At 40.4% G+C, this 25,834-nt stretch overlaps 1 protein-coding gene across 3 annotated transcripts; it reads right to left on the minus strand.

Moving 5' to 3' along the window:
• Positions 1 to 431: 431 nt before the first annotated feature.
• Positions 432 to 22,330, minus strand: CHKA (choline kinase alpha). 3 transcript variants are annotated; one of them, XM_084520439.1, is made up of 13 exons: positions 22,187 to 22,330; positions 21,902 to 22,062; positions 18,404 to 18,515; positions 11,398 to 11,451; positions 7,732 to 7,845; positions 7,024 to 7,157; positions 6,693 to 6,797; positions 6,294 to 6,352; positions 4,578 to 4,665; positions 3,529 to 3,637; positions 2,943 to 3,049; positions 2,604 to 2,685; positions 432 to 1,848 (listed from the first exon to the last, which is right to left on the minus strand). In XM_084520439.1, exons 3-13 carry the CDS (start codon positions 18,497 to 18,499, stop codon positions 1,789 to 1,791), a joined length of 1,008 nt encoding a protein of 335 aa, XP_084376565.1. In that variant the 5' UTR covers positions 18,500 to 18,515; positions 21,902 to 22,062; positions 22,187 to 22,330; the 3' UTR covers positions 432 to 1,788. The 3 variants fall into 3 exon arrangements, with proteins under 3 accessions (XP_084376565.1, XP_084376563.1, XP_084376564.1); XM_084520437.1 differs by having other exon boundaries at positions 21,902 to 22,315; XM_084520438.1 differs by lacking the exon at positions 11,398 to 11,451 and having other exon boundaries at positions 21,902 to 22,315.
• Positions 22,331 to 25,834: the final 3,504 nt, after the last annotated feature.

Consider the following 25,834-nt stretch of genomic DNA (forward strand, 5'->3'; position numbering starts at 1 on the left):
TACTCATACTACAAATGCTTCATGTGGTATGTCAGTAAAACAATACATGCTCACAGATTTCGCCTTTGTTTTTAGCATGGTTAACAGGACAGTGTTCAAACCAACCCATTAGCCATTTACTGTAGTTAATGGGACAGGAAAGCATTGAAACCTAAACCTTTAAACTGAGCTTTAGAGGCAAGTGTATAGGTTTAATCTATACTGCCTTTCTACCTCATTCTTTCTAATAGTAATCAGTTATACAATAAATGCTGAAGATAGATTTACGTACAGCATTTAAGTAGAAGGGATACCCCACCACATTGAGCCTGAAGTTTAACTTAGTCTGCCTTTAAGGTAATCAAGGAAGTACTTCCAAGCACAGATTAAGGCTAGAAACAGCAAGTGGTTTATCCTGCAAATACAATGAAGACTTAAGAATATCAACTATGGCATTTTTAAGTGCTTTATATTTATTATAAAGTATTAATAGTTGCATATGCAAAATGATTCTCTATACTAGAGAATAAAATGACAGCTTTTACAAGTTATGCTATACAGTACATGAAATGCTGCACATTTTCTTCAACTGCTTGGAACAGTATTTGCTATACAAATGAAAAAGGGTAGACTTAAAAGTTTATTATATTTATAATACAGTGTTAGAAAGCACAAACAACGTTCAAAATAAAACGAGTTCCCCCAAAAATCTAAAGAAATCTTTAGATGACATGTACACAGATTATACTCAAGTTTCAATATACACATTATTGTTCCCCACAAGACGCTCCACTTTACTGGATTGCTGGAACATGAAAATTGGAGGTACAAGAAAAGCACCTCCCAAGCCACATAAGCATTGGATGGGCAGAACAGCAATTTCCTGAAGTGTTCTCCGCAGTCTTTGGCTCTACTGTTCCTTATAGCCATATACTGTGGCAACAAGTCAAGAAGAGAGATGGGCTCCAATTACAAGTATTGTCAACGTCAATCCAGTTGTCTGGGGAGTAGCTAGAGTAATTCAAGGCACTCTTCCCAGTGCTGCCAGCCCACAGAACCCCCTGTGCAGGACGCAGCATTTTAAGAGACAACCAGGTCGGGCTAAAGCATGTTCTCAAAGGATATGGAATGAACAGTTCAAGACAAACTCCTTCAGAATGTCCAGTTCAAAGTTCATTCATACTTCACAGGCACACCAGCTTAAGAGAAACATTCATGTCTATGTAGATAACACCTTAAAGCATAACACTTCAAGGTGTTTAGCTGTTTTATGGTTAAAGTGGTGTAACATATCAGCAGCTTTGAAGATAGTGTTCACGGGGCATGTTGAATCTAATCTCACAGTAAGATTTGAAGCCTACTTCACAGTATAACAGTTGTCTCCTTTGCTTTTCCTTCTCATTAAGGGGCAGTGTCTACAATGCGTCATTACAGCTGTTCTGCTTCCAACATTCACCCTAATGTCAGCACACCCCTAGAAAACATACTCAGAGTAACACTGTTTGCTCTAATGCACATGGTATTGACACTTAATTGTAAGCTTCTCCCACAATATAAAATACCTTCTAGATTAAAAGCATTTAAAGATATTGCACTGTTGTATTTTTACTTTTGCCTCCCCACCGCATTCCATGTATTTATGAAACTGTAAACAAGTCATTTCTATACAGCCTTCAGTATTGTACACCTGCCTTCCAAGGAACTGGAATTCAGTGACACCTTCGTTACAGATACAGTAGCCTAAGCACAGTGAAAGTTCTGTCCAGCTGCCCTCTTCATACAGTAACCACCAGGCCGCTCCTCTCACATTCACACCTTCAGCTTCTTCTTCTGATCAAAGTATGCATCAAATCTGGATAATGCATATTCCTGGGGAAATAAGGAACGTTCATACAGTGAACAGTTCTGTTTCTTTATTTGGTATGGGGAAACAGTGAAGATATTTGTGTTACTTTAATCCATCATCTCAAGTAATTAGATCTATTTGAGAAAGATCTCCAAAGGTGGTCTCGCTTCTAGAATTTCCTACGGTCTTATTTCAACTCTAACACTGTTAGCTGCTACCAGAACATCAGAAAGAATAGAAATTTTAAAAGGACAGGATTTCACTAAGAAGAATGGCTTCTGCAACAGTTCCCACAGGATTTTCTACATACCTGAAAGCTATATCACTTTGCAGAACACTAAGCATCTTGTACCATGAATTACTGATTTGTAAGCAGAAGCTCCCTGCCATTGATACTGTTGCACAACAGATATGAACCTGTTACACATGCACTTGGATAGTGTTCACTTCACAAATTCACACCTACTGCATGGTAGCTTCCCTCTTGCATGGGACCTTTTACTGCAGAAGAATCACTGCACTGCAAGACAGTCATGCCACTGCAGCATCTGCCACATAAGGCTAGTCTATGTAACAATGGCAATCATTTCTGAAATTTATAGAATCTTAAGTGTTATCACGCTAAGGAAAGAGCACAAACTAGTACCGAGTTGATTTAAGTTTTTTGTTACTCCACTTAGAAGTTTAGTTGTGTCAAAAAGCCATTTCATTTACTCTGATGTATCAGATTCCTTAGAGCATACATTTTTAATTAAAACTTTAATCATAAAGATCTTACCAGGTAACCAAATTCAATGGATGAGATCTTTGCTTGTATAATAGACCACAGACCCCAGAAGAAGTGTGATGCAAGGGCAAACCTGAAATAACATGACTGTATTTACCAAGATACCCAGCTATAGTCACAACACTTATTTCAATATCCCGTTACAAATGATTCCATTAGTTCCCCCACTGAGTAATATTTTATGTACTCCACTAAATGCATGTCACATGTCTAATATTTGACATTGACAGATTTTTCTTTACCATAAGGAAAGAGCTTAGTTTCTCCACCCAATGAGGTATACATGCAGGCAGCATGGAAGTTTCAAGACAGCTGAGAACGGTAAGTTACCTGTTAACTTCTATCAACACTTCCTCTTCTAGCTTGAACTTCTCTTCATTGCTCAGATTTTCAAAGCCATCATGGAATGCAGACAGGTAACTGGAAATAAAGTGAAGCTAGAAGGCAAGGAATCAGAAAGTTACAAATTTGTCTCAAAACATATTTGACTTCTTTCAGAACTTAGCAGGCCTTTTCATGTGTTATTTACATTTTCCAAACATTGACACTGTTGAAGTTAGTTTTAAGACTATCAGCAACTCCACTAGTTGCTTGGAAGTTTGGTTTACCAAAGGCATATTAATACTACTGACATTTTGTTACTGCCAGCTTGTTTCAGTGCTGTACTCCCCAACTACAGGATTTTGGTTTTGTGGTGCATATCTACATGGCAAATCATAAATACTCTATCCTGAATGGCTGCTTGTAATGAAGTTTGTAAGGTTTTAAAGCAAAGACAGTCAGGATTGTATCAAGTATTATACATGAGGAAGTCATAGAAGAAAGGGTTTGTGACAAAGCAAGTCCAAACCAGAATCAGAGGGTTAAGATCTGAAAACTCTGGACTCTGGCTTATTACTTATTTTAATGTGCCTACCTGTTGCTTCTTTGAAGGATATTTCAGAGCGCTAGCTTTGAAGAATGGATACTTCTCATACGTGTAATCATACATCCATTCACAGAAGTGATTTCCAATGTCAAAACCTCTGGAAAAAAAGAAAGCCTTTATTTACACACTAGTCATCTGTTCTTGCTTAAGCAAGCCTAAAATCAAGTTTAATAGCACAAGGCTACTCAGAACTTGCTGCAGTTTTTGCAAAAGGAGGTAGAGATGAACTGCACCTTTTTTGCAAGTTAAGATCAATTAGTAAAAATGAGCAGTTATAAATCAAAACTCTACCATGAAAGTTTTACATCAATGCAGTCACCTAAAATACCCAAGTATGCATTACTTCTTAAAGCTAAGTCAGATGCATCTAACATCAGCATTCTTGCAGGCAAGATCATACTGATCAAGCTACTTAACACACCCCACTTTTATATGTTGGCATTCAGAGTTCTATTTATCACACAGAATCACAGAATCACAGAATTTCTAGGTTGGAAGAGACCTCAAGATCATTTATGTTTCAACTCTGCTAACATTTAAATATGTGGAGTTGTTGGGATCATTAAGTCATCCATAAACACACAACTGAGATGACTGAGGTAAGAACAGAAAGCATTTTGGGTAACAGAAATCCTAGGATCACTGTTAGCATTGTTTGCACAGATGAGAAAACCATTCGAAAGAACTTCACAAAGTAGAAAAGCAAAGCTTTTCCTGTATATATTAGGTACAAGCAATCCACTATTATCATCTTGCCACTAGAAAGAAGTTTTGATGGGCAGACAAGCTATGTGTGTATAAACAGGCTCTCTAGTCCAACAAGCTCCAGCAACTGCAACCATGCTGTTTCTGCTATGCCTACGCAAAGCCATCAGGACCAAAGCTGTTTTGACTGGTTACATTTCTTGTCCACCACTAAGAACAGAACACATCTCATTAGAATGAAGAGATAATCAGCAGTGCAGCACTTGCTCTCACTGTGTCTTTTAAAAAGCAATACACATGTTTGCTGATCAGAAAAGACTAGAATGGGTTACCGGTAATTATAGCTGCTGTATTCAAAGTCAATGAGCATCAGCTTTTGTTTTTCTGAATTCTCTCTGCCTTCCAGAAGCAAGACATTACCTAAAAATGGTAAGATAATATTAAGCAAGATAGCGTTAAGATGTACAGTATATTCAGTGAAGTCACATGAACATTACAGAAAAGCAACACCACTTTAAGAACCATTGTTCAGATCATCCCAGTTATCCTTTACATCCACACAGATGAGCAAAAGGAGTAGTCAAGTTGCACTGGCTATACACCAGCTCACTGGAAGTTGAGATAATTGAGATAAATACTACAGAACTTGTGAAGCTGAAAGCAAGGTTTTCTTCTGTACAGACCAGGAAGTAGTTTCCCCAAGGGTCCTGCTTCTCCAATACAATGTTTAGCTTGCAGCTAAATCAGGTGACACCATCAGCCTTGGCAGCCCTTGCTGAATCGCTTCTTTCCAATGCTTGAGGTCTAGATTATGCAGCACCTCTCATATGTGCACAGCACTATTGCTGATCACACAACACTTGGGACAGGAATTGCTTTTTAGCAGCCTGAAAGCCATGGCCTTGATTACTTTGCTGCTCTATGTGGCACAACAGGTACCCACTGAAAAGCTCAGCCTTCTGCTGTATGACGTGGTTTAACCATCCTTTCAATTCACTGTCACTACAACTCATCTAAAAGTCACTGAGACTGCCTGTGCCAAGTGATAACTTTTTACTGCCAGTAAATCAATTTATACTAATTCTAATTTCTCCAATAGTTTGCCCCCTACCCATATGTACACCTGTCTTCTATGCCCTACCTTTGCACCAACAGAGCAATCACAGTATTTTTCCCTGTGCCTTCAAATACTTTCCTTCTGCCTTGGAAATTTAACTTGCAGAGCTCACCCCAGCCCTGTCATGCTCAACTCCTCTGGTATCACACCTTGCCCACACCAGCAACAAGAGCCTGAACTCCACCACTACTGAGCAGGCTCTTCAGAACTAAGACCAGTGGCTTCCCCCATACCACCACCTCATGCTACTTATCCCTCAGGACAACCCTTTTCCAGGCCCATTCCTCAGCCTTAGCTACCAAGGCTGGGACCCACAAGAACATGACAGCCCCACATATGGTCCTAGTACAGCATCCTTCCAGCTCAGCCCAGCTTACCCTCCATACAGGGTAAAGGAAGTCCTGGCACAGCATACTCAGCACCTTGAGCCCTGCCTCCTCTTTCCTCACCTCCTTGGAGAACTGGTTTAGAAAATGTATTATTCCCTCCATGACTCCCAGAGAAATTAAGAACCAGACAGAATCCCATTTTCATCAGTAAAAATTGACAACTGCTGACAATCTTTCCACATCTCCATTTTCACCATTCACTGTACTTTTCCATTATTTTTCTTTCAAAAGAGCTACGGGATATCCTACCCTACTCATATTTCAGACCACTAAGAAAGGTATACAGTCTTGATAGGAATCACCCAAGGCTCCCAGCATCAGCTGACCCGCGCTAACAGCAGGTGTTAGTACAGGTCACACGCTTGGTTTAACACAGTTATGACACTATAACCTGTCTTGGAGGGCTGTTAAAGTCAAAGCATTTTGCCTTGCCAGTGCTGCCAGGGCAGTACCAGGATAATGGGACTACCTCTCAGAGAGCAAACAAATGATCAGAAAAAGGCTGAACAATGCATCATTGATCACAGCCATTAGTAGCTCACCTTCCTGACAGTCATTGTGGCAAAATACAACCGGTGATGGAGTAGCTTCAAGCATAGCTCTAGAAAACAGCAATAGAGAACCTAGTCAGCAACAAATCCTTACATTCAGTTCAACTTCCAGGTAAAGGACAAGTTTTGCTGTGAGACTTTTAAGTACTATTCATTTCTGTCAAGACCCAATTTCCTCAATTATGAGCACAAGATCAGGACTGAAGTTGGACAGTGATCAGCAAGTGATTATCAATTTGTAGTAACATTAGACTCAAGTTGGTCACAGAATCACAAAATCTCCAACTTGTCAAGTGAAATTAATAGGGTATTATGCTGTTCAATGTGTTAGAGCAAACGTACACATTTGTAATAAAACTGTGTGAGGTGGAAGATAGTAGATAAGCTTACCTCAGATTTTTCATTTCCTGGGGTAGATTGTAACTGAGGAGTTTGTTCAGTTTCCTAGTTTTGGATTCTCTGGTAAATTTAATCCTCAGCACTTGATTTAGATACCTGTTAAAAATAGAGAAAACAGTACAGTGTTTACGTCATAGACACGTCTTCCCATATTACAGTGAGATTTAAACTAAAAATAAGAAAGTTTAAAAGAGTAACTAAATGAAACGCCCCTCCACCCCCGAAGTTATTTTAAATTCCATGGGTAACTACAGAACATTTTTTGGGTACTCTGCTTACAAGAAATCTTGTTTCATGTAGTTTAAAGTAACATAAAACTTACTTTTCCATTGTCCCAAAAAGCCACTTTGGTTCTTTATTAAATGGCATTTTCATGCCATGAAATCTAGCCATCTTCTCAGCTATTTCAGCGGATATGTCAGGTAAGCTTAGTTCCTCAGTATTTAGTTTCCTGCTCTGCAATAAAATACAGTATTCTGTAAACATGGTTGAGAAATACAAGTACTAGCATGAGATAGTACTCAAGCAATACACTTTTCTTCCATCCCAAATGAACTTTCAGAACTGCTGCCTTTGGAAAAGCCAAGTTAACTAGCCTACCTTACTTATAACTTAGTCAATTTCCTCCTAGATCAAGACCTGGGGAATATCAAATCTCACACCAAGAATATCCTCAAAGAAGACTGAGCAGAAGCATTTAAGAACATCATAAGTACCTGCTCTTGCTGCTGTTAGAGGAAAGTGTTACCCTATAGCTTCCAATGCTATGTTTGGTATCTAACAGCCTTTTTATCTTCATTTATTAGCCTCTGCTACAGCTGAAGAGGTTTTAGATATCTCTCCCTGGCAAGAGCTATAATTGGGCTCTCCAACACCCAGTATAACTGTATCAAATTACAGCCAGCAATTACTACAGACTGCCAAGTATTCCATTCCCACATCCCTGCTTTTCCGGGCAGTCCAGAGACCTTCTTGTCACAACCAATTAAAACAACTACCAGCCCAATAAATAATCATGAACAGAACTTACGGGAATAAATTCCTCCAGTCGCCCTTGTGGAAAGATTCCATACAGCTTTGGACCAAGAGCTCTCTCTGCAAGAATGGCAAACATAACACTTTCCAAAACCATGGCTTCTGCCCCCTTCATTAAAAAAATGAAATAAAAAACCAAAACATAACATTAGCTGGTGCTTCCACAACAGTAACTTAGGTATATGCTATAGCTAAACTGCTTCAGAGTAAGAAATTTTAGGGCTAGCTTCAAGAGAACTTGGCATTTTACTAACTCAAGTTTCCTGACTAATAACAAGTGGTAATTAACATGGCAGCAATACAAATGTTTTACTTTCAAGTTTAAAACTGGGGAGGAAATAAGCATGACTTCGATACCAATACATGGGCCAGGTCAAAGGAAGACTACACAAAAAGCAGACTATTTTCTCCTCCCTAACCTGTGGGAACTCTGCAAATTTATTTCCTGAAGCAGCTTATCCTACTGAAGCACATCACAGAAACTATAAATATTATTCTTAGCAATTTTAACACAAACTTTGGAGCACTGCCTTACAAAAGGACATTTTAATTATGCAAGTGAATGAAGCAAGTGACTGAACTAACCAGTTTTTCATTCAGAAGAATGAATTAGGATTTGTGCCTGTTAAGCAAATTTTAGGTCTTTTTTTTTTTTGTTATTAAAGGGAGAGAATAGTTTTAACTCCTGCTATGGAGAGGGTGAGTGGGTGTGAATAAGCATTATTCCTTTGCTATCTTCAAACATGCCTCAATCTTAAAGTTTTCCTTAAATTAATAAACTCGTTCTGTAGCTATCACAGGCCAGACAGCTTTCTTCATACAAAGGCTTTAAAGTTAATAGAAATATGGTGTATGTCTCAAACTACTGAAGTACAGCTTTCTTGACATGTAAGATTAGTTTTAAGTAAACAGAAGCCACAAAATAATAAATCAATACATCTAGCCATTATATCAACAGGCATCCAGCCGTACTTAAATCCTAGAGGTTTGCTAATTCTTCCCCCATTTGTGCAGCTTGCCTCAAAATCTGACCCACAATTCTTATAAGCATAAGCAGTAAGAGCACAACACAAGGAAAGCTCTCAGGTATTCTGGACTACAGAGCATTTTGCATTACTATCTTCACTGCAGATAGTAATAGACAGTAAATAACTCAAGTTCCACTCCCAAGAGAACTTTGGGCAGTTCCATTGCTTTTTTATTGCTGTCCCCTATACTTGTTATTGCGGTATCTTCTAAAGAAAGTCTAGCATTTCATTACAAAGTACTGGCACAACATTCTGAAGTTTTTATTAGAGTTAAAAATGAAAAGGCCATCAAGAATCAATTGAGAGTATACGATGCCTTGTATATGGATGCATTACATCCATGTCCGCCACGGCTTTTCCATCTCCTTGAGGAGGAATGCACGCACCAAAATATACTTTTGATCATTTCACATGCACTCACCACTATAGCTGTGAACTTTTCAGTTCACTTCTGAAGCCCAACACTAAAGACCAAAAAGCAAATTAGATGTAGGTTACTAAATGTCTACCCCAGTGCCAACAGACACTAAACTTGTGTTACCAGTACAGCTACAGGGCATTTTAACAATCTGAGTAGAGCAATCCTGTTGGCTGTGCCCACTAAGATGTTAGTTCCTTGTTTCCACATCTTACTAGAAGAATCCATGTTTGGATAACAGCAAGTGGCAAAGAAAAGGAATAACCCGATATGACCAGATTTCTCAATTACCCTTCATCTCTGAGAATACCCTATGAGTCCCTGTCACTGCAATCCACTTTCTGCAGGGGAAGTGTTTTTCTGTTCTGATTTCAAACTTATGTATTCCTTGAACCCACCTAGTTTGACACCTTAGCCCAAAGAAAGTTCAAAGAAAATGTATGATTCATTAACAAAAAAAACCTCTAGAATGGTTTATAATCCTAGTGTTTTTCTATAGTCCTTCACCTACAGAGTAGAACTTCAAGTCATATTTTAATAGCAGAGCTTAGAGGGGCCATGTTTTTCACAAGCCATGTGCCTGTTCCTTTTTAAGATGTTCTTTAATACATCAGGAATGACAACCAGAAAGGGTGAGATTTCCTTTTACTTACAGTTCACTTCTGGGTTACTTCTGCCATGTGTCTGCCTAATCCTGTCATGTAAAACACTCTAGAATTTAGAACATTAAAATAATCCAAAACTATGTGCTTGCAAGTTTGTAAACTTCTGTTTCAGCAGTATTAATGACAGCCTCTCTCCATGAACAATCTGCTTCAAGATAGAAGTATAGGCAAACACTACCTAACAGCAGCAGCACGATGACATTTGAGTTCAAATGCTCTGGGGCCTGGCTCTTAAGAGAAAAAAGGTTTAAACAAAGCAGCAAAAGAACTGACTGCTCTAAGACTGGTCACTTGAGAACAAGGACAGTGAGAGCTCTGGAGTAATATAATCTACACATCTCTGGTGCCAGGGTTCCTCCTTCATAATATGTGGTGGACCTCCACTCCACACACTAATGTCAAATACAGGTGTGGAAATAAACAGCTCTCTCCAGAGTATGCCATGGACTCCTATGATCATATCTCACTGCAATTTTTACCTAGACTCAAGAAAATTATCAAGTGCCTCCTGAAAACAATTAAATTCACCAATCCAACAGTGAAGTTCCAGCAACATGGAGTTCCTAGCAGAAAACAGTCTACCAGCACTGATCACATCTTAGAATCACTATTTTCAGGCAACAAATGAAGACAGCTCTGAAGTTCAAAGCCTTGCTTCCTGTACTGCAAAACTTCTGAGTTGCTGGCACCAGGGTGGGGTTTGTTTTCTTTTACAAGTTCAGGAACATTTTTATTGAATTTTAGTGGTGGTGGGTTGTAAAATAAATAAATAAATAAATAAATCACCTCCGTAACTGAAAATTCAACAAAGCTTCAGAAGTAGTCCCTCATGAACAACATTAAAGCCAGTTTAAGCTGAGTCAATTTCCACTCACTAGAAAATAAATGCTTGAACTGTTTTCAGATGGTATTCCCAGAAGGTAAAAAGCAGAAAAGAAAAAAGCAGCACTTAAACTCAAATAAGATGTACTTCTCCCTCATCACTACCAGAACTATTACAGAACTGAGAAGTGACAAGGAAAGCATCTGGCTAACATGCCAAAATGATATTTCTTTGGAGAAATATCAGGGTAGAAATCTAAACTACCAAATTCTATGCTAATCAAAACCACTTTGTGCTCAAAATGAAGTTCTCTCCAGCTCCATATCACTTTCCTCAGAAGAGCTGAATGATTATAAAGTATGGATTAGGTAAAGCAGAGTACCAGTATTCCTCTACCACATAGAGGAATTCCTCTACCACATAGAGGAGCCTAGTACCCAAAACAGCTGTAGTGGTATAAGGGTTGGAATCAGTAAAAAGCCATTTAGTGTTGAAATAGGGATGTTTAGTGCAAATGTGGAATGCTTAAATCTTTCTAAACTATGTACAGATACATTGTGTCTCTTCTGTGAACAAATAGATTTGTTTTCTTCATTATTCTCTATGGTTTCTAGAAATCCAGCCCAGACACCAGGCTACTACTAACTACTGGTTCAGAATGAGCAGACTCGTAACATTTCTCTACTATTTATAAAATTCTGTCAAGTAAGCAAATTTAATTACTTACTTGCAAGTCATTTTCCTTCTGAGACTGTACAGACTCTCCTTTATTACAGGACCTCTATGAATGAGAAAAAACAAACACAATGAGAAGATGAAATTTAACATGATTAACCTGCAACCACCAGAACAAAGGGAGTAGAAGTGCCAGCTACAGTTAACTAGATGCCTCAACATTGTCTTGATCTGTGACAACTACAACACTAGTATCCATCTCATCTCTGACCACAATACTATTTCACCAATTCCAAAACCTTTCGAAAGGATGTGCCACTGAGACCAAGCCACTCCCATAAATAGCCCAGGAGCTGGGTTTCAGCTTTTTTCTTCTTGTTGTTTCCCAGTATTTCAGAACTGGAGTTCAATGTATCAGAAGCTTTGAGGAATGTTTTTAACTAAGAGAAAATTCAGTTCCTCTGAATGACATCTAGGATGACATTCCTCTTGCAGCTAAAGCACTTGTGATAAATTACATAGATTACATAAAACCTTTAGAAGGACTATTAGTAAAGGCATGTTTTGAGGCTTGCAAAGCACTTGCAGCTACCTTATTTTCCAGAATTCTCATGGCTAGGATTTCTTAATTGTAGACTGTCCAGGCTATATGTGCATAGACCACAATGCACTGGCTGTGCAAGTCTAGGATTTTTCTTCAAATGAAATGCCCACATAAGTGTAAGTATACTGCAGCTCTTACTGCTGAATCAAGCAAAACTTTAACCAATTCCATGTATAATGAATTGTGTTAGGTTTGATAACGGTCATTACAAGGCAGTTTGAGTTATTACAACATACCCTCAGTACCCAAACCTTCAGTGGCACATACTTTCAATGGAGCTGCACATTTAAAATTCAAGATGCGATAAAAAACCTTGTCCTTTAAAGGTCTGAAGGTAAGGAGAAGAGAAAGCAAGTATTTGCTTAGATTTAGTGACAGTTTGTGGCTGCTACTTATGTTGCAATTCCACCGCTGACTGTTTAAACCAGACTAGGTTCAGAGGCCCATAAAGGTAGCCTGCATCTCCACCTTCTGAACAAAAGCATTTCATTGCCAGAACCGGGTGCATACCTTTCTGTTCCAACCTTCTAACATGTCCAAAACAAGGGTGGAAGTAGGAACTTAATAGAATACAGTTAAGCAACACCAGCTGCCTTAAATACAGTACAACAAGCTAATGATTTACACAAGCTATGCAGTTACAGTACTTCAGAAGCTATAGAAGAAGTATAGTTAACAGGAAACGATGGTCTTTCAGCAAGTACTTCCCATTCCACTAGGACAATAAGCTTAAAACAAGACAGTAGGAGAACTACTATTAGTTTATATTCCTTTCAGGGAAATTAATAAAGTCAAAACATTCACTAAAGCTAAATGTGTAGCTACACAGTAATATTAAAGTAATTTACAGAGGGCTTCTCTGAACAAGCATGTCCTACATCAATACCACTATTGCATCTTACAGATTTTTCTTGAACAGTCAGAAAGTTACTCACCATCCAGGAGTCTTTCCTGATTAATGGTGCTCTCAGAATGGGTCAGTTCATCAGAAGGTAAGCAGATTAGGCTTTTCCCTAGAACCTGAACTGGCATCCGCTTTACAGAAGTCATACTGTGTAAAGAGCTAGCCAGTTCTACGAGTCCACCTCAAATTAGCGTTGGAGATATCCCAATGGCACCTACCGTGCCATTAGAAAGAGGCAGTTAGGGATGTGCACCGCAGAGTCATCAGAAAAGGAGACTTCTGCAGCATCCCTTCCTCTTTTCTGTTCCCTCAGCACAGAGCGTTATTGTCAAGATGAGAATGAATATCAAGTAATTTGTAAATAACTTGAAAATGTGAATGGGAGCTTGGAGAGGATCAGTCTTCACAAGTGGCCATGTACTCAGCCTAGTATTAGGAAAGCCTCTAGCACATGTGGTCAAGGAACACAAAGTAAAGCAGGCTGCAGTTTTATATAGCAAGAATTTTAATTTAAGAATTAAACTCAAACATTTCATACCATGACATTTTTCATCTACATTTCTAGCTTGTGTTCTTGGCTGAAACTCCAATAGCACGCTAACTAAAAAAATCTGGGAGCTATTTACATCTACAGCAATGAGGACATTTTATTTACCCCAGAGAACAATTAAGTAACTCCAGGTTTTTAATCATTCCCTCTAAACAGAAATATCAACTAGTAAGGGGCAGGCTGTCTACATCTTTGGGAGCAACCTATTTAAAATAGTTCAGTGTTCTGTTGCTGCAATAAGGCTTATTCTCAAAGCACATTAATAAATCTCACTACAATCTTAGCAATTGAGGATAACTAGATGCACAACAACATCAGAAGTTGTTTATAGTCTCTACAATTTACTGATCATGTACATTGATTTTAAGGCAGCACAATTCAGGTATGAGATTGAAGTCCTACAAGGGGTGACACTCCACATTACCTGATCTCTGACTAGAAAAAGATGACCAGACAGTGCTTACACTTCTGGCAGCTTGAGAGAAAATAGAGTTCTTCCAGCACTTTCTCCTTATTTTATTATTCTCACATTTCTCTTGTAGCTAGATCAACGCTACATAAAGACACCAAATGGCGTGTGACAGAAGAATTCTGTACAAAGGAGGGAGGAACTTTCACCTTTTTCTAAAATAACTGTTGGCTCTGCCTGCAAATTTAATTCTTAGGTTTTAACTCCACTTTTTTGAATATACTCAGCTGTATTTGTGTTCAAGTTGGTCTAAATCAAGGTAGTGCACTATTTTCAAATCCTAAGGAATTACAACACCAAAAGGAACTGCTTGAGAAGTTACAGAAGCAACCTATGCAGGGGAAGCTTTTTTAATTTCAGAAGCTAGTGGAAGACATTTATTTGAACGGGATAGGAATGCGAATTTTAGATTTAACAATACCTGTTTCTTCTCCTGAGGACCTGCCCTTGATCACTGATGGGAACTGAAACTAGCCTGCTGAACTCATAGAGCATGAAATATTCACAGTTCAAGTCTTACAAAAGCATCTCTAATCCTCTTCATTTCAAGTTACCATTCTCTTATGAGGGAGCAGAGGAAAGGAAGGGGCAGTATTTTGGTATTTTGTTATTACACTAAACATTCAGATGCACAGACAGTAGCTGGTGCTACATAAGCCTTATTTTTAAACAAATGAAATCCAGTACTAAAGAAAATGAAAGCTGTAGAGAACGCTCCAACTTCAGAGATCTCATACTATACCGTGAATCGTGTCTGTCACCTGGAAACCAGAGTGCTCTAGGCACGATCGCATGGGCAAGCCTGCAGCAGAGAACACATGCATATACAACTAAAGTGGTACATTACCCCCAGAACACCCTTAACTCCACCCAACACAAATATATCCCCGTAAGAGGTGCTTGGTTTCTTTCAAGCCGTCTGCCAGTGCCAGGGATTTGTAGTTACTCCATGCTACAAACAGACATGGACACCAACAACCACAGAAGACGTTGATAATTACAGTTACACAGCAGTCTGCATTTTATTTAGTTAAAAAAAATAAAAGGCAGCAAGGCAGGTATGGGAAAAGATCTACCACAGAACAGTGGCAACCATTTATACTTATTCCGTGTCTGCTCACAGAGAAGTTGAGAGAGCAGAGATGAAAATTAGGTACACTGGTTTGGTATTCCTCATTTATATGCAAGATTTTGGTTTGGTTATTGCAAAGTAACAGAGCCCCAGTGAATCGGAGTTCAAGGTTCTTTTGACATGTGTAGAAGACTGGGAATCAATTCCCATTTTACCTTTTGATAGGTGAACTTTGAAGAAATTCACCTTAATTTGTGCTTCTCTGTTGTTGACGCTAGCACATGTTGCAATCCTATTGGCATTTCTAAGACTTGGGAATTTTTGATTGTTCTGAATTTAAGTAGAACCACTGCAGTGATCTGTATGAAATCCAATCTTCAAGTCTGAACATTAAATACCACTGTTGGAGAACCTTTTGTGTCAGTTGTTTTAACTGAACACAGCCAACAGTTATGCCATTTTGCAATGAGGAAGTTTTACTTTCAATGCTCCCCTTTCAATTTAGCTACTAAGCTGGAGCAATAATATAAGCAGCAGAGTAAGACATTTCCCTTTTTCCAATGTATGACATATCTGCATTGTGCCTCAAACATTTGAGTTTTAATGTGGTTAGTACTTTAACCTGTCACAAGCACAAATTCTTCTCTTAAAAAAAAAAATTCTGCTCAAGGATATACTCAAGAGAAGTCCTTGATTTTGAAACATCCATGCCAGTGCGACCATTCATAGTAATGGCCAAGTCAGGTCAGTTCATGTCCCCCCAGCTCCCCCCAAAACATTCATGCACACAAAAAAATTGGCTTAAACGTATCAGCTATGACAGAGGAAGGCACAGAGCCTTCCCTGTGTGGCAGCTTTAGCCAACTGGCATGGTTTATATTGGATGAGTTTCATGTACTGACATTTGTGTCTTCCAAGATTCATAATAAGCAAACTGGGGCTATTTTCAAACTGCAAAGAAAGGTTCTTTTAACAGGTGGCTCGGAGAAAATGATGGATTATTCACTCTTCAGTTAGTATCAGGTATCTATTTTTCATATCTATGCTATTCAATGTTTTAACTTAAACTCATCAACTGTACCTATATGAATTTGGTATGGATTGCTACAGATCTATAGTATTTACAGCAAGAAATAAGAGGAGCTGCTATCACTGTTTTGCACTCCAATTTCAACAGGAAATAAAATGGACAAGAGTTAAAACATGCTACAAAGGCTCAAACAAGCAGTAACTACTAATACCCAGTGGCAGTTAAAGTTAAGTCATTGAGAACAAAGTCTCAATTTTAACATTAAGGTCTCAGAACTCAACTTGCTAACCAGTGTCCCTTAATTTCTATGGGGCTTTAAGCTTCAGTGACATTAGTAAAAAAAATTATCAAATCACTCCCTTATGACAACAGGCTTGTCATAAGATTCTGCTTATGCCACCTTGAAATTCATACAAATCCTAAATGAGGCTTTCAAAATACCCCAATGAAACAGTTTGCTTATATTTTAATTTGTACTTAAAGTATAGGGGCTGGAAGAGACAAATGTTTATTGACAAAAATTGTGAACCTCAATGCAATCTGAAAGTTTTACCTTGGGACTTTCTCTGCTTACTTAACCTTTAGTGAACTGCACCAACAAGAGCAGTCATTTCACTGCCACTATGGAAATAAAGGAAGTTAGACATCTCAAAAGATCCTTCAACACCAAGAGCAGAAAGGTTAGAAAGTTATGAACACACTTTCAATTTTCAAACCAAATTAGTTCTCTGATTTTAGAGACCAAAATTTTGTTTTGATTTCTTCAGTGAATAGGGGCACAGAAAAGACAAGTTCAGAAAAACCCTGAGGGAAGAGAAGGGCAACCAAACTCTGAAATCTACATTTCCTTTAAAAAAAAAAACAGGAGAAAAAGGAGAAAAGCTACATTTCTTCACAGCTCTTGGGCAACACAAGTTCTATCACTATGTAAGTTTTACAGCCCATGATCCTACTGAAGCCTTCTACATATCAAGTCAGCATTGCATTAAAGCCATTATTATGAAAAAATGTTATCAACCCTAGTGACTTCAAAAAGTTTCCCAAAGTTTTTTTCCTCAACTTTGCTTTTGATTTCTCTTAAGCCAAAGGACAGACTATTTAAGCTGAATCCAATAAACTTCTACACACTTCTCTTGTTTACCAGTTTAACTTTCTCAACACATATGGTGTTGTAGCCAAGGGTTCCTTGTTATTTCAAGCCACTAGGATCTTCTACATATTTCTGGTAGTTTGCTACCATGGCAAAGTTAGTATCTCACATTACATAATAAAATAATACTTTAAAGCCAGTTAAGTGACAATATCACTGGTATTTTTGATAGTATGCTTGATCAAGGCAGCAGATGCAGGAAGAATGGGCTGAAATTTCAAGAACAATCTCCTGCAGATATTGGATCAGTTACTCAAAGCAAGTAACTGATAAAGCAAGTAACTTTGATAGATACTGAGTATTGGAAAATATCACAAATTTATAATAGATAATGAAACCAGACCCTCAAAGTCAAATTGACAACATCCAAATGTAATTTTACAAAGCTGCAATTTTTTGTAAGGTTAAACACTTGTTATGATTTATTACAGAAGAATCAAATGTCTAGCAGAGATGGGTAAGAAAAGATCTGCTGTATAGTCCTATAGTAATAGCCTGTAAGCTTTAGAAGAGATCACCTTTACAAAATTGTCTTGATTTTAAACCTTGCAATTTGAAACGGGTTTGCCAACCATTTCTCCTAAGGCTTGACAAATTTCAATGCTATTTCCGTTTTGCTATTTTTACTGACCAGATAAAAGAAAAGGAACAGTGGAAGATTTTGGTAAACGTCTTAAGTTTCTACACCAACTACGGGGCACATCACACACTTAGGAAAACGTATTTTGGAATGAGATAGCTATATGATATTGATGTTTGTGCTTGATTTTTATTCTAACACTACAGATCAAGTTTTCCAGTAACAGTTACTCATGTCCCTGAGAAAATGCTTGAGCATTGTATCAGTTAAGTTTGACAAAAACTCCAATCTCAGATTCGTAAGTGCTACCAAGATTAAAATTAAGCGGTTTAGTCTCTTGCAATCTTGCTAGTTATGCCAGAGCCCTACAATACTGTACAGAAGCAGATTTTAATAACTTTTCTGAAACACCACAGTCCAAACTTAACACCACGAACAAAACATTACTGATCAAACGGACAGCAAATGAGCCTTCAGCTGATACACGCCAGTCAGGATCTGTGTAGAAAGGAGTGTAAGTTCTAGGCAATAACAAACTATAAAGAACTGCCTTAAGCTAACAATCTACCCCACTGCCACTAAAACATTCCCAAATGGATAAAGCAGCACACTTGCAGTGTGTCACAGATGAAGATCTCCAAACATAGCACAATTAAGCTACAGAAGCCCTCCCACTCCCAAAGCACTCTATGTACTCACCATCTGCAGGATTGCACCATATAAGCGCAGGAGGACTTTCCGTGGTTCGTCTGCAACTGTCTCAATGGTATCGGGTAGAGAGCACTGAAACAGCATGTTGCTGAGGCCACCTCTGCAAAGAGAAGGGTGATTAGTGATTATCTAATTTGGATGAGCATGTATGGAGACATACTAACATACCTATACACATGACAGATCTACTCTCATGAGAAACAATGTTCCAACACTACCAGTAACCCATAAGACTTCAGGAAAAAGATGGGCAGCCCCATGCTTCCTAACATACAGCTCACTGTAATCCACATTACGGTTTGAGCTATGAACAAAATGTAGTGAAACACATTACACAGCTAAGATGTGGACTTCTGTTAATGTAAATATTTTCAAGACTCCTAGTCTTGTCAGAAATACTTTTTTGCACAAATGATCGAGATGACAGTAGTTTCACATCATGCACTGCATACAAAACTAGGTGTGAATTAAGAGCTGGTATCACTGAGCTGCCAACTACAAGAATTAGTTACAAAGATTTAAAAGCTGACTATCTGTGGTACTGATGCAAGTCATACTGTGCTATCACTCTGACTCATTTTAAGAGTAGAATTAAGTTTTAAATTTGAAACGATTCTTTAAAATAAAGAAATCACCCAGTCTTATCAGATAGGACACAAACTGGGGAGACCTGTGCTTCAGTCATTGGGGGTTACACAAGTACACTGGCTTTTCATATCATCAGGGAAAAAGTGACAGCGTCTTTGTATGCTATGGATTTATCAAACAAAATAGATACATTAGAGGTGAATTTCCTTGGTTTCTGGTAGTCACATTACAGACAGTCTAGTCAACTTTTTTTTTTTTTACTACGTTGTCTAGATGCATCACCATTTTTCTTAATATGATCACAAATACACTTGCTGCAGCAGATTTTTTCCTATTTCTACTTCCTCTTACAGTAGAGAGAGTACCACCAGAATGTCTGGTTTACTTGCAGAACAGAAATGCAAATCAGTTCTACTGCAACACCTGTCTCATAATTAAAGAGACACCCTTCAAAAACAGATACAATCCAAACACAGAAGCTACCAGTAAAGGGATGAGGAAGCACAGATTTAAAAGCCAGGTAAAGAAGCATGCTACAAGTGATATTTATCCCCAACCCGATACTCATCTCAACATTTTTAAGTGATTTTCTGGATTCTCTTACAATCTTTGTGGAAGTAGTAAAGACTTTTAGGGGAAGGCTACCAATTAAGTGGCAGACAGTTATATACGGGGAGATGACACAGAAAAGCTGACTTACAGACACAAAGCCAATGACTGAGAAGGAAAAAAAAAATCAGGAGAACAGGGTAAAACAGCAGCTGTGCAACACGCTCAAGAAAGCAGGCAGAGGAGAACCAGGTGGCTTGGCAGGCATTCAAAAACAGATGTTTAGAGAAGTAACATGGAGTAACTTTGAGCCATGAAGGTGAACAGGTAGAAAAACCAGATGGAAAGGGTATCAAATGAAGAGCAAAACCCTACTTTCAGAGGGGATCAACACTGGTTAGTTATACCAGCTACACTTTGGAGTTCACTGGAACCATTCCAAGACAGGTTTTGAAAATCATCTTCCACCTTTTCTAAGTCCATAAGGAAAAAATCAGTATTTAAGTAGGAGGGAAACACACTGGAACTGACTTCATAAAAAACACTGGGATAGAGCTAAACAAACACGGTATGAACACTTAAATTACTTGAACACACACTGCCTGCATTAGAAGTTACCTCTAATCAAGGAAATTAATACAGGAAGGTAATAAAAGGTATGCTCCTTCTAAAAAGTACTCAGCAGCTTAACACAGTTAAAGGACCCTTAGATAGATAAGCTACTAGTTAGTCTACTACCAATTAATGAAGGGTAAGCACTTCCAAAAGGGTCACCTTTTTTCAAAACTATTCATAACCTCCCCAAATAACCACAGCAATCAGGTGTACTTATGTTTGCATTCTGATTAGGCATGGATTTCCTTCATTGGAAACAAAGAATATGGACTGCCTCATCCTATGATATCATGTACTTACTTAACTGGCATTCATAAACATGATTTGTACTAACACAGCCAAAACAGCAGTAGCAACTGGAGAACACACACTGCTCAACTGTTGTGAAACCAGAATCTGCAAACCAACGTGACTGTGATCTCCTTACAGTGGTGAAAAGGCTTTTGCCAAAATAAATGCAACCACCAGTTCCCGTGAGCTAACACATTCTTAAAGTTCAGCCCATCTTCTCTTCCTCCCAATCAGAAGATACCAAGCAATTTCTCAAGTAGTATTTTAGAGAGGAAGTTTCCAAGAAGCACAGTAGTAACTGTGCTAAAACCTAAGGCTTTAGAAAGTACTAGAGTCACCAGCACAGACTACTAAGGATGAAAACAGAATCAGGCAAGTCAGATTACAGAAATATCAGTGTGGTGGTTTCTGTAGCCTAGGAACACTGCCTAGGAACAGCGCCACTTTTTCTAAAGACTCTCTCCCTTTAACAACTTATTATGTCAGTAGCATTGTCAAGTGAGCAAAAGTACTTTACAAATACGTTTTCTGTACTGACTCTTAAGGAGTTAATCATGCTCACATATATATCTGAGATCTTCATCAACAGTTTTATACTTTATCATCACTAACTGGGGGTATTTGCATGTATTCCATGAATACAGAGTAGGATAGATGTTAGGACGATTAGGAAAGCCACATATTTAGAAGCATAAATGATCAGAAAGGCAAACTCGGAGTGAGCCGAGGTGAATAATGGACAAGTGTGTCCTTTAAAACCACAGATGTTTGATCAGGTGGGATGACTGCGCATCGACACACCACACAGCCTGTAAGCGAAACCCTGAACTAGCGTTGGCTGGACGAGCATACAGGGCAGCCACACCGAAAGGCGATGCAGTCCTGCAGGAAAAAAGGCGAGGATCCTGCACACATCCCTCAGGGCTGCCGCAACTCCCCCACCTCACGCCCAGGGGCTGCCAAAGCCCAGTCTCCCACAAGCTGTCAGCGCGCTGAGTCACGAGCGGTGCCCGGCACGGCCAGAGATGCTCCCCATCCCCGACACACGGCATCCAGCCGCTCATTTCTGCGGCTCTGGGCATCCTCGGAGCCTCTTTTCCCCGGGGGATCCCGGCTGGGGGCACAGAGCGGCTCCCCGTCCATCCCCTCACCCCGCGAGATGGCGGCGGAGGATGCAGCGAGGCTGGGGCTTTCCGAGTGTCCGCTCCCCCCCCCCCCCCCGCGGCGCGATGGAAGCGGCCGGACCCCAGCGCTCCCTGCCCTACCCGGACCCCACCATTACCCGCCGCGGGGGGTGGGGGCGCACCACAACCGTAGGGAAATAGCGGGGGGGGGTGGAGGGGCGTGCCCGCGGCGCCCCGGGGGAGCGCGGCGTGGGGCGCGGAGAGGCGAATTTAGGGAAACTGAAGGGAAATAAAGCCAAGAGGCGGCCCCGGCACTGACCTGATGGGGTCGATGCGCAGCTGCTCCTCCCGCAGCCCCCGCCAGGCGCCGGGCAGGAACTCCTTGCACCACAGATAGGCCCTGCGCCGCGTGCGGGGGTCGAGCGGCGGCTCCTCCTCGCGGGCCGGCGGGGGCAGCGGGGAGGAAGGCGGCGGGACGGGCTCCTTCCCCTCGGGCTCGGCGTGAGGGAGAGCCGAAGGGGGCTGCCCACCGGCGGGGAGAACACCACCGCCCCCGCCGCCGGCAGAACCGGGGCTGCAGCCGAGGAGGAGCCCGAGCGGGGACGGGTCGGCGTCGCCGTTACAGAATTTGGTCTTCATGGTGCGGGGAAAAGGCGGTGAGGAGGCCGTTAGGGCGATGAGCTGACGGGCGCGGCTGGACTCCCCCTGCTCCCACCACCCTTCCACCTCCAGTGCCAGCCGCGAATGAGCCGCGCGGCCGCTGCCGGCCGCTTTTTATAGGCGGCGCGGCGCGAGGCCCCGCCCACCTCGCGCTTTTTCTCTGCGTTCTGATTGGCTGAAAGGGAGAGTAGGGGGTGCGCGCCTTCTCCAGGCTTCCGGACGGCCAACCTTAGTGGGGAGGGGAAAGGGGCACGTTGATTGGCTGTTGTCATGGTGATGGGCGAGCCTACCTGAGGGCGTGTGGGGGGTGCAGAGCAAGGTGACTCCCCCCGCCCGCCGCCCCCCACCCCACTCAATGGTCGAGGCCCCGGCCGCCTCAGGGAGGGGGGAAAAGCCCCCCGGGGGCCGGGGGGCTGCGGGCGGGGGTTGTCTGTCATGTGCGGCTCTGGGGGGCTGTTTCTGCGCTAATCGTGGCCCTGGGGAGCCCCCGCTGCCCTTGGGGGGGGGGAAGCGTTGCCCTGTGTGATGTGTGAAATCCTCTCGTCGTGTTGCTGTGAAGCAATAAATCACCTTTAAACTCCGAGCTGCCTCTGCGCTTCCTTCATTTTCTTGTCCGCTCTCGGTTATCCTCCCTCCTTTGATGGCCTTCTGCTGTGGGGAAGAGGAGCTTGCGGGCTCTCCTGATAATAATTGCCGTTGTTTTGTAGGTGGTTGATGAAATGGGATTTGGGGGTTGTGGGGGAGGCTGTGGCATGCTCCTTCCCTCATCCCTCCCTGAACTATTTCTCATTTTGTCTCCATGCGTCACTGTGGCACTCCAGTGCTGGAAAGCCCCCAAATAGCCCAGGGTTTGGGTTTGTTTTGAGAAGTGGAAGGGCAGCTCCAGAACTGGCTTCAGAACTGCTTTGCGCTTGCAAAGTGGCTTCAGCACCGCTGACGCTGCCACGGCTGAGGCATACCAGGCCCTAGTTTACGGGAAGAGTGAGGTATGGGTCAGGGATGCCAAACTGGAACAGAAGATTCCTTTTTCTTCCTTTTATGCCTCAGCTTTTCATGTGGAAATAAAATCCCATAATCAGAGCATGGACTAGGGTGCTGGAGAGGGAAGATGCAGTGGCTGCTGGAGATGGCAACTCAGGGCTGGGGGGGAAACCCCTTCTTTTGCAGGCCCCTGTTGAAGTAGCGGAAGACACTTTGAATAGTTAAATATCAAAAAACAAAACCAAAAACCAGTTCTACAGATGGAAAGCTCATTCTGCAACAACCACCAGTGATTTCTGCACGTGCAGGAAGAAGCAGAAAATAAGAGAAAATTTTGCCTTTCAAACTGTCCTTTCTGTTTCCACATGCTTGACCTTCACACTACTTTCTTGCAGCATTGGAAACAGGACTTTTAGGTTTGTTTTCTTTCTAATTAGAGTTATTTGAGTGATTTTTTTTCTAGATTGCTTTTAATGTGGAAAGAGAAGGCAGAAAAGTCAGAGAGTGAAATGGCTTGTTTTTCCTCAGTAGAGAGTATTCTATCCACTTTAACTTCGAAAACTCCTGCTTGTTGATATTGGCCATTTCATCGACATTTGTTCTTACCAAGGCATGAGCTTTGCTTTAATACTCAAATAATCTCTTTCAAAGCCTCAGAGAACTTGGAAGGAGATACGAAAATCATGGCTCTGTTTGTTTTATATCCTTCTGATTACAACACACTCACCTTTTCGTAATGTCAGTAACTTAGGCTCCAGTCGTGTAACGACTTCCGTTTCGATACGTAGTCTGGATCCGTATGAAGTCTATGCACATATTTCCTAAAGGAAGCAGCTAAAGCCATTTGTTTTGCTCATTACATCATTTATTATTTTAACACTGTATTAGTAATTAGTAACTCATTGTGATTTCTTGTTGTATGTACAAAAAGGGTGTAGCTCACTTGAAAATCGTTCAGAATGTTTTACAACAAACACAGTCTATCTTCTGGAGAGCCACACACGTGTACAGTGCAATAAAGGCAAAGAACAAACCAGCAGAGGAACACGTGATAGGAATAGAGGTGAGTAATAACAAGGGCTTGCAGGCTTAGTTCATATAAAGGCAAATCAATATGTTACTTCTAAAAAGAAGTCTTTCTTTCATTATTCCCAGAAGTAAATGTGGGTTAGGGAATTCACTAAATTGTTGGTTAGATTTCACAAAACATGAAATATGTCCCCCACAACATAACTAACTTTCTGCTCTTACCCAAGATCTCTCCTCGTTGGGCTTAAGGCACACAGGAGAATCAATGAATGAGAAATTCACACTGCTGTTCTTCATGCAGTATATTTTAAATGGATGAAAAGAGAAAGGTTCTCATTCCATAGCTACTAAGGTGGTGTTTTCCATAAGTTTAAAGTGCGTTCAAATAAAACAATCAGAAAAAATAAATAAAACAAACATCTTCCTTCTACTGGGATACGTGTGTTGTTTTTTTCTGCTACTAAGGAAAAATTTCTTAAATAATACATATAGTCAAATTCAACAAAATTAAGGCTTCTGCTAACATCAGAATATACTGAAAACTAAAAGGCATCAGAAAAAAACAAACAACACACACACACAAAAAAAACCAAAACCAAAACCAAACAAAAAACCACAACTCAAATAAGGGAATTAAGTACCGAATTATGAGCTCAAACACTCCAAGACTGAAAATAACTAGAATCAGAATTGAGAACCCTGATTATGTTCTCAGCAGCAACTGATCCCTCTCCCTATTTCCATTTCTTGTGTGCTAGAAGCACCTTGTTGTTAAGTAACACTGCACTATTCTACCCACTGGATTAGTCAATCGACCTGCCATCTTCTTAAGTAATGGAAAAAGGCAAATGCATCTTCATGTTCCTGATGTCAGATTTTATACCATAGCAACCAAGCTGCATTAGCACACTATTTTTGGAGATAGCAAACACAGGTTCTGTATTTATGTTCAATTTTCGATTCCATCTAATAGGTTAATCTACAGTAGTGTCTAATAAATGAGACTTATTAAGAGAATAACTCTTCAGCTGCCTGCATCCCCTGGATAACCTACCTTGTCCTGTGACGGAAGTAATGCTGAGATAAGTAAGAGTTAGGGCACAGACAAAACACGAGCGACTAATTATGCTGTAAGTAAGGAATGATCTGAACTAAGGTTCCCTGGGGCGCAAAGAGACTCCAGAGTTTGTATGACCTTGGCTATCAGCATGGAGTGACACAAAACTTCTTGTCACAGAAGCCTCCTTTTCCCCAAACAGGAGCTCACTTCTTTTTTCACTGTAATTTACTTTTTCCTCAACGCCCATACCATGACCACATAATCTATTCTTTCAATAGCTGAACAGAATGCAGTGGTCAGTGAGTCTACTATGTCCTGTGAAATAATGAAGATTCTTCTTCACCAAGTCTGGATGGAAATTTCTACTTTTCACCCATTATCAATGCAGTCAGTCAAATATTCAGTCACAAGAGAGCATGTCTTCTTTCTCTCTATGACAGCATAACACGAAACATTGGTCTTTATTAATTTGTGTGATATTCTAAAGCTTTGAAGTTTTTTTCTTTTTCTTTTTTTTTCTTC

This window comes from Aythya ferina (assembly GCF_964211825.1).
Source record: "Aythya ferina genome assembly, chromosome: 5".
NCBI lineage: Eukaryota > Metazoa > Chordata > Aves > Anseriformes > Anatidae > Aythya > Aythya ferina.

Bases quoted from the DNA above. Each gene is read 5' to 3' on its own strand.
- CHKA (XM_084520437.1), bottom strand. From the start codon at position 22,221: ATGAAGACCAAATTCTGTAACGGCGACGCCGACCCGTCCCCGCTCGGG. The intron at 7,846-11,397 runs GTAAGTAATTAA...TTTTTAATGAAG, and splicing joins AGAAGGAAAATGACTTGCAA to GGGGCAGAAGCCATGGTTTT. The intron at 2,686-2,942 runs GTAACTTACCGT...ATGTTATTTCAG, and splicing joins GTGTTGATAGAAGTTAACAG to GTTTGCCCTTGCATCACACT.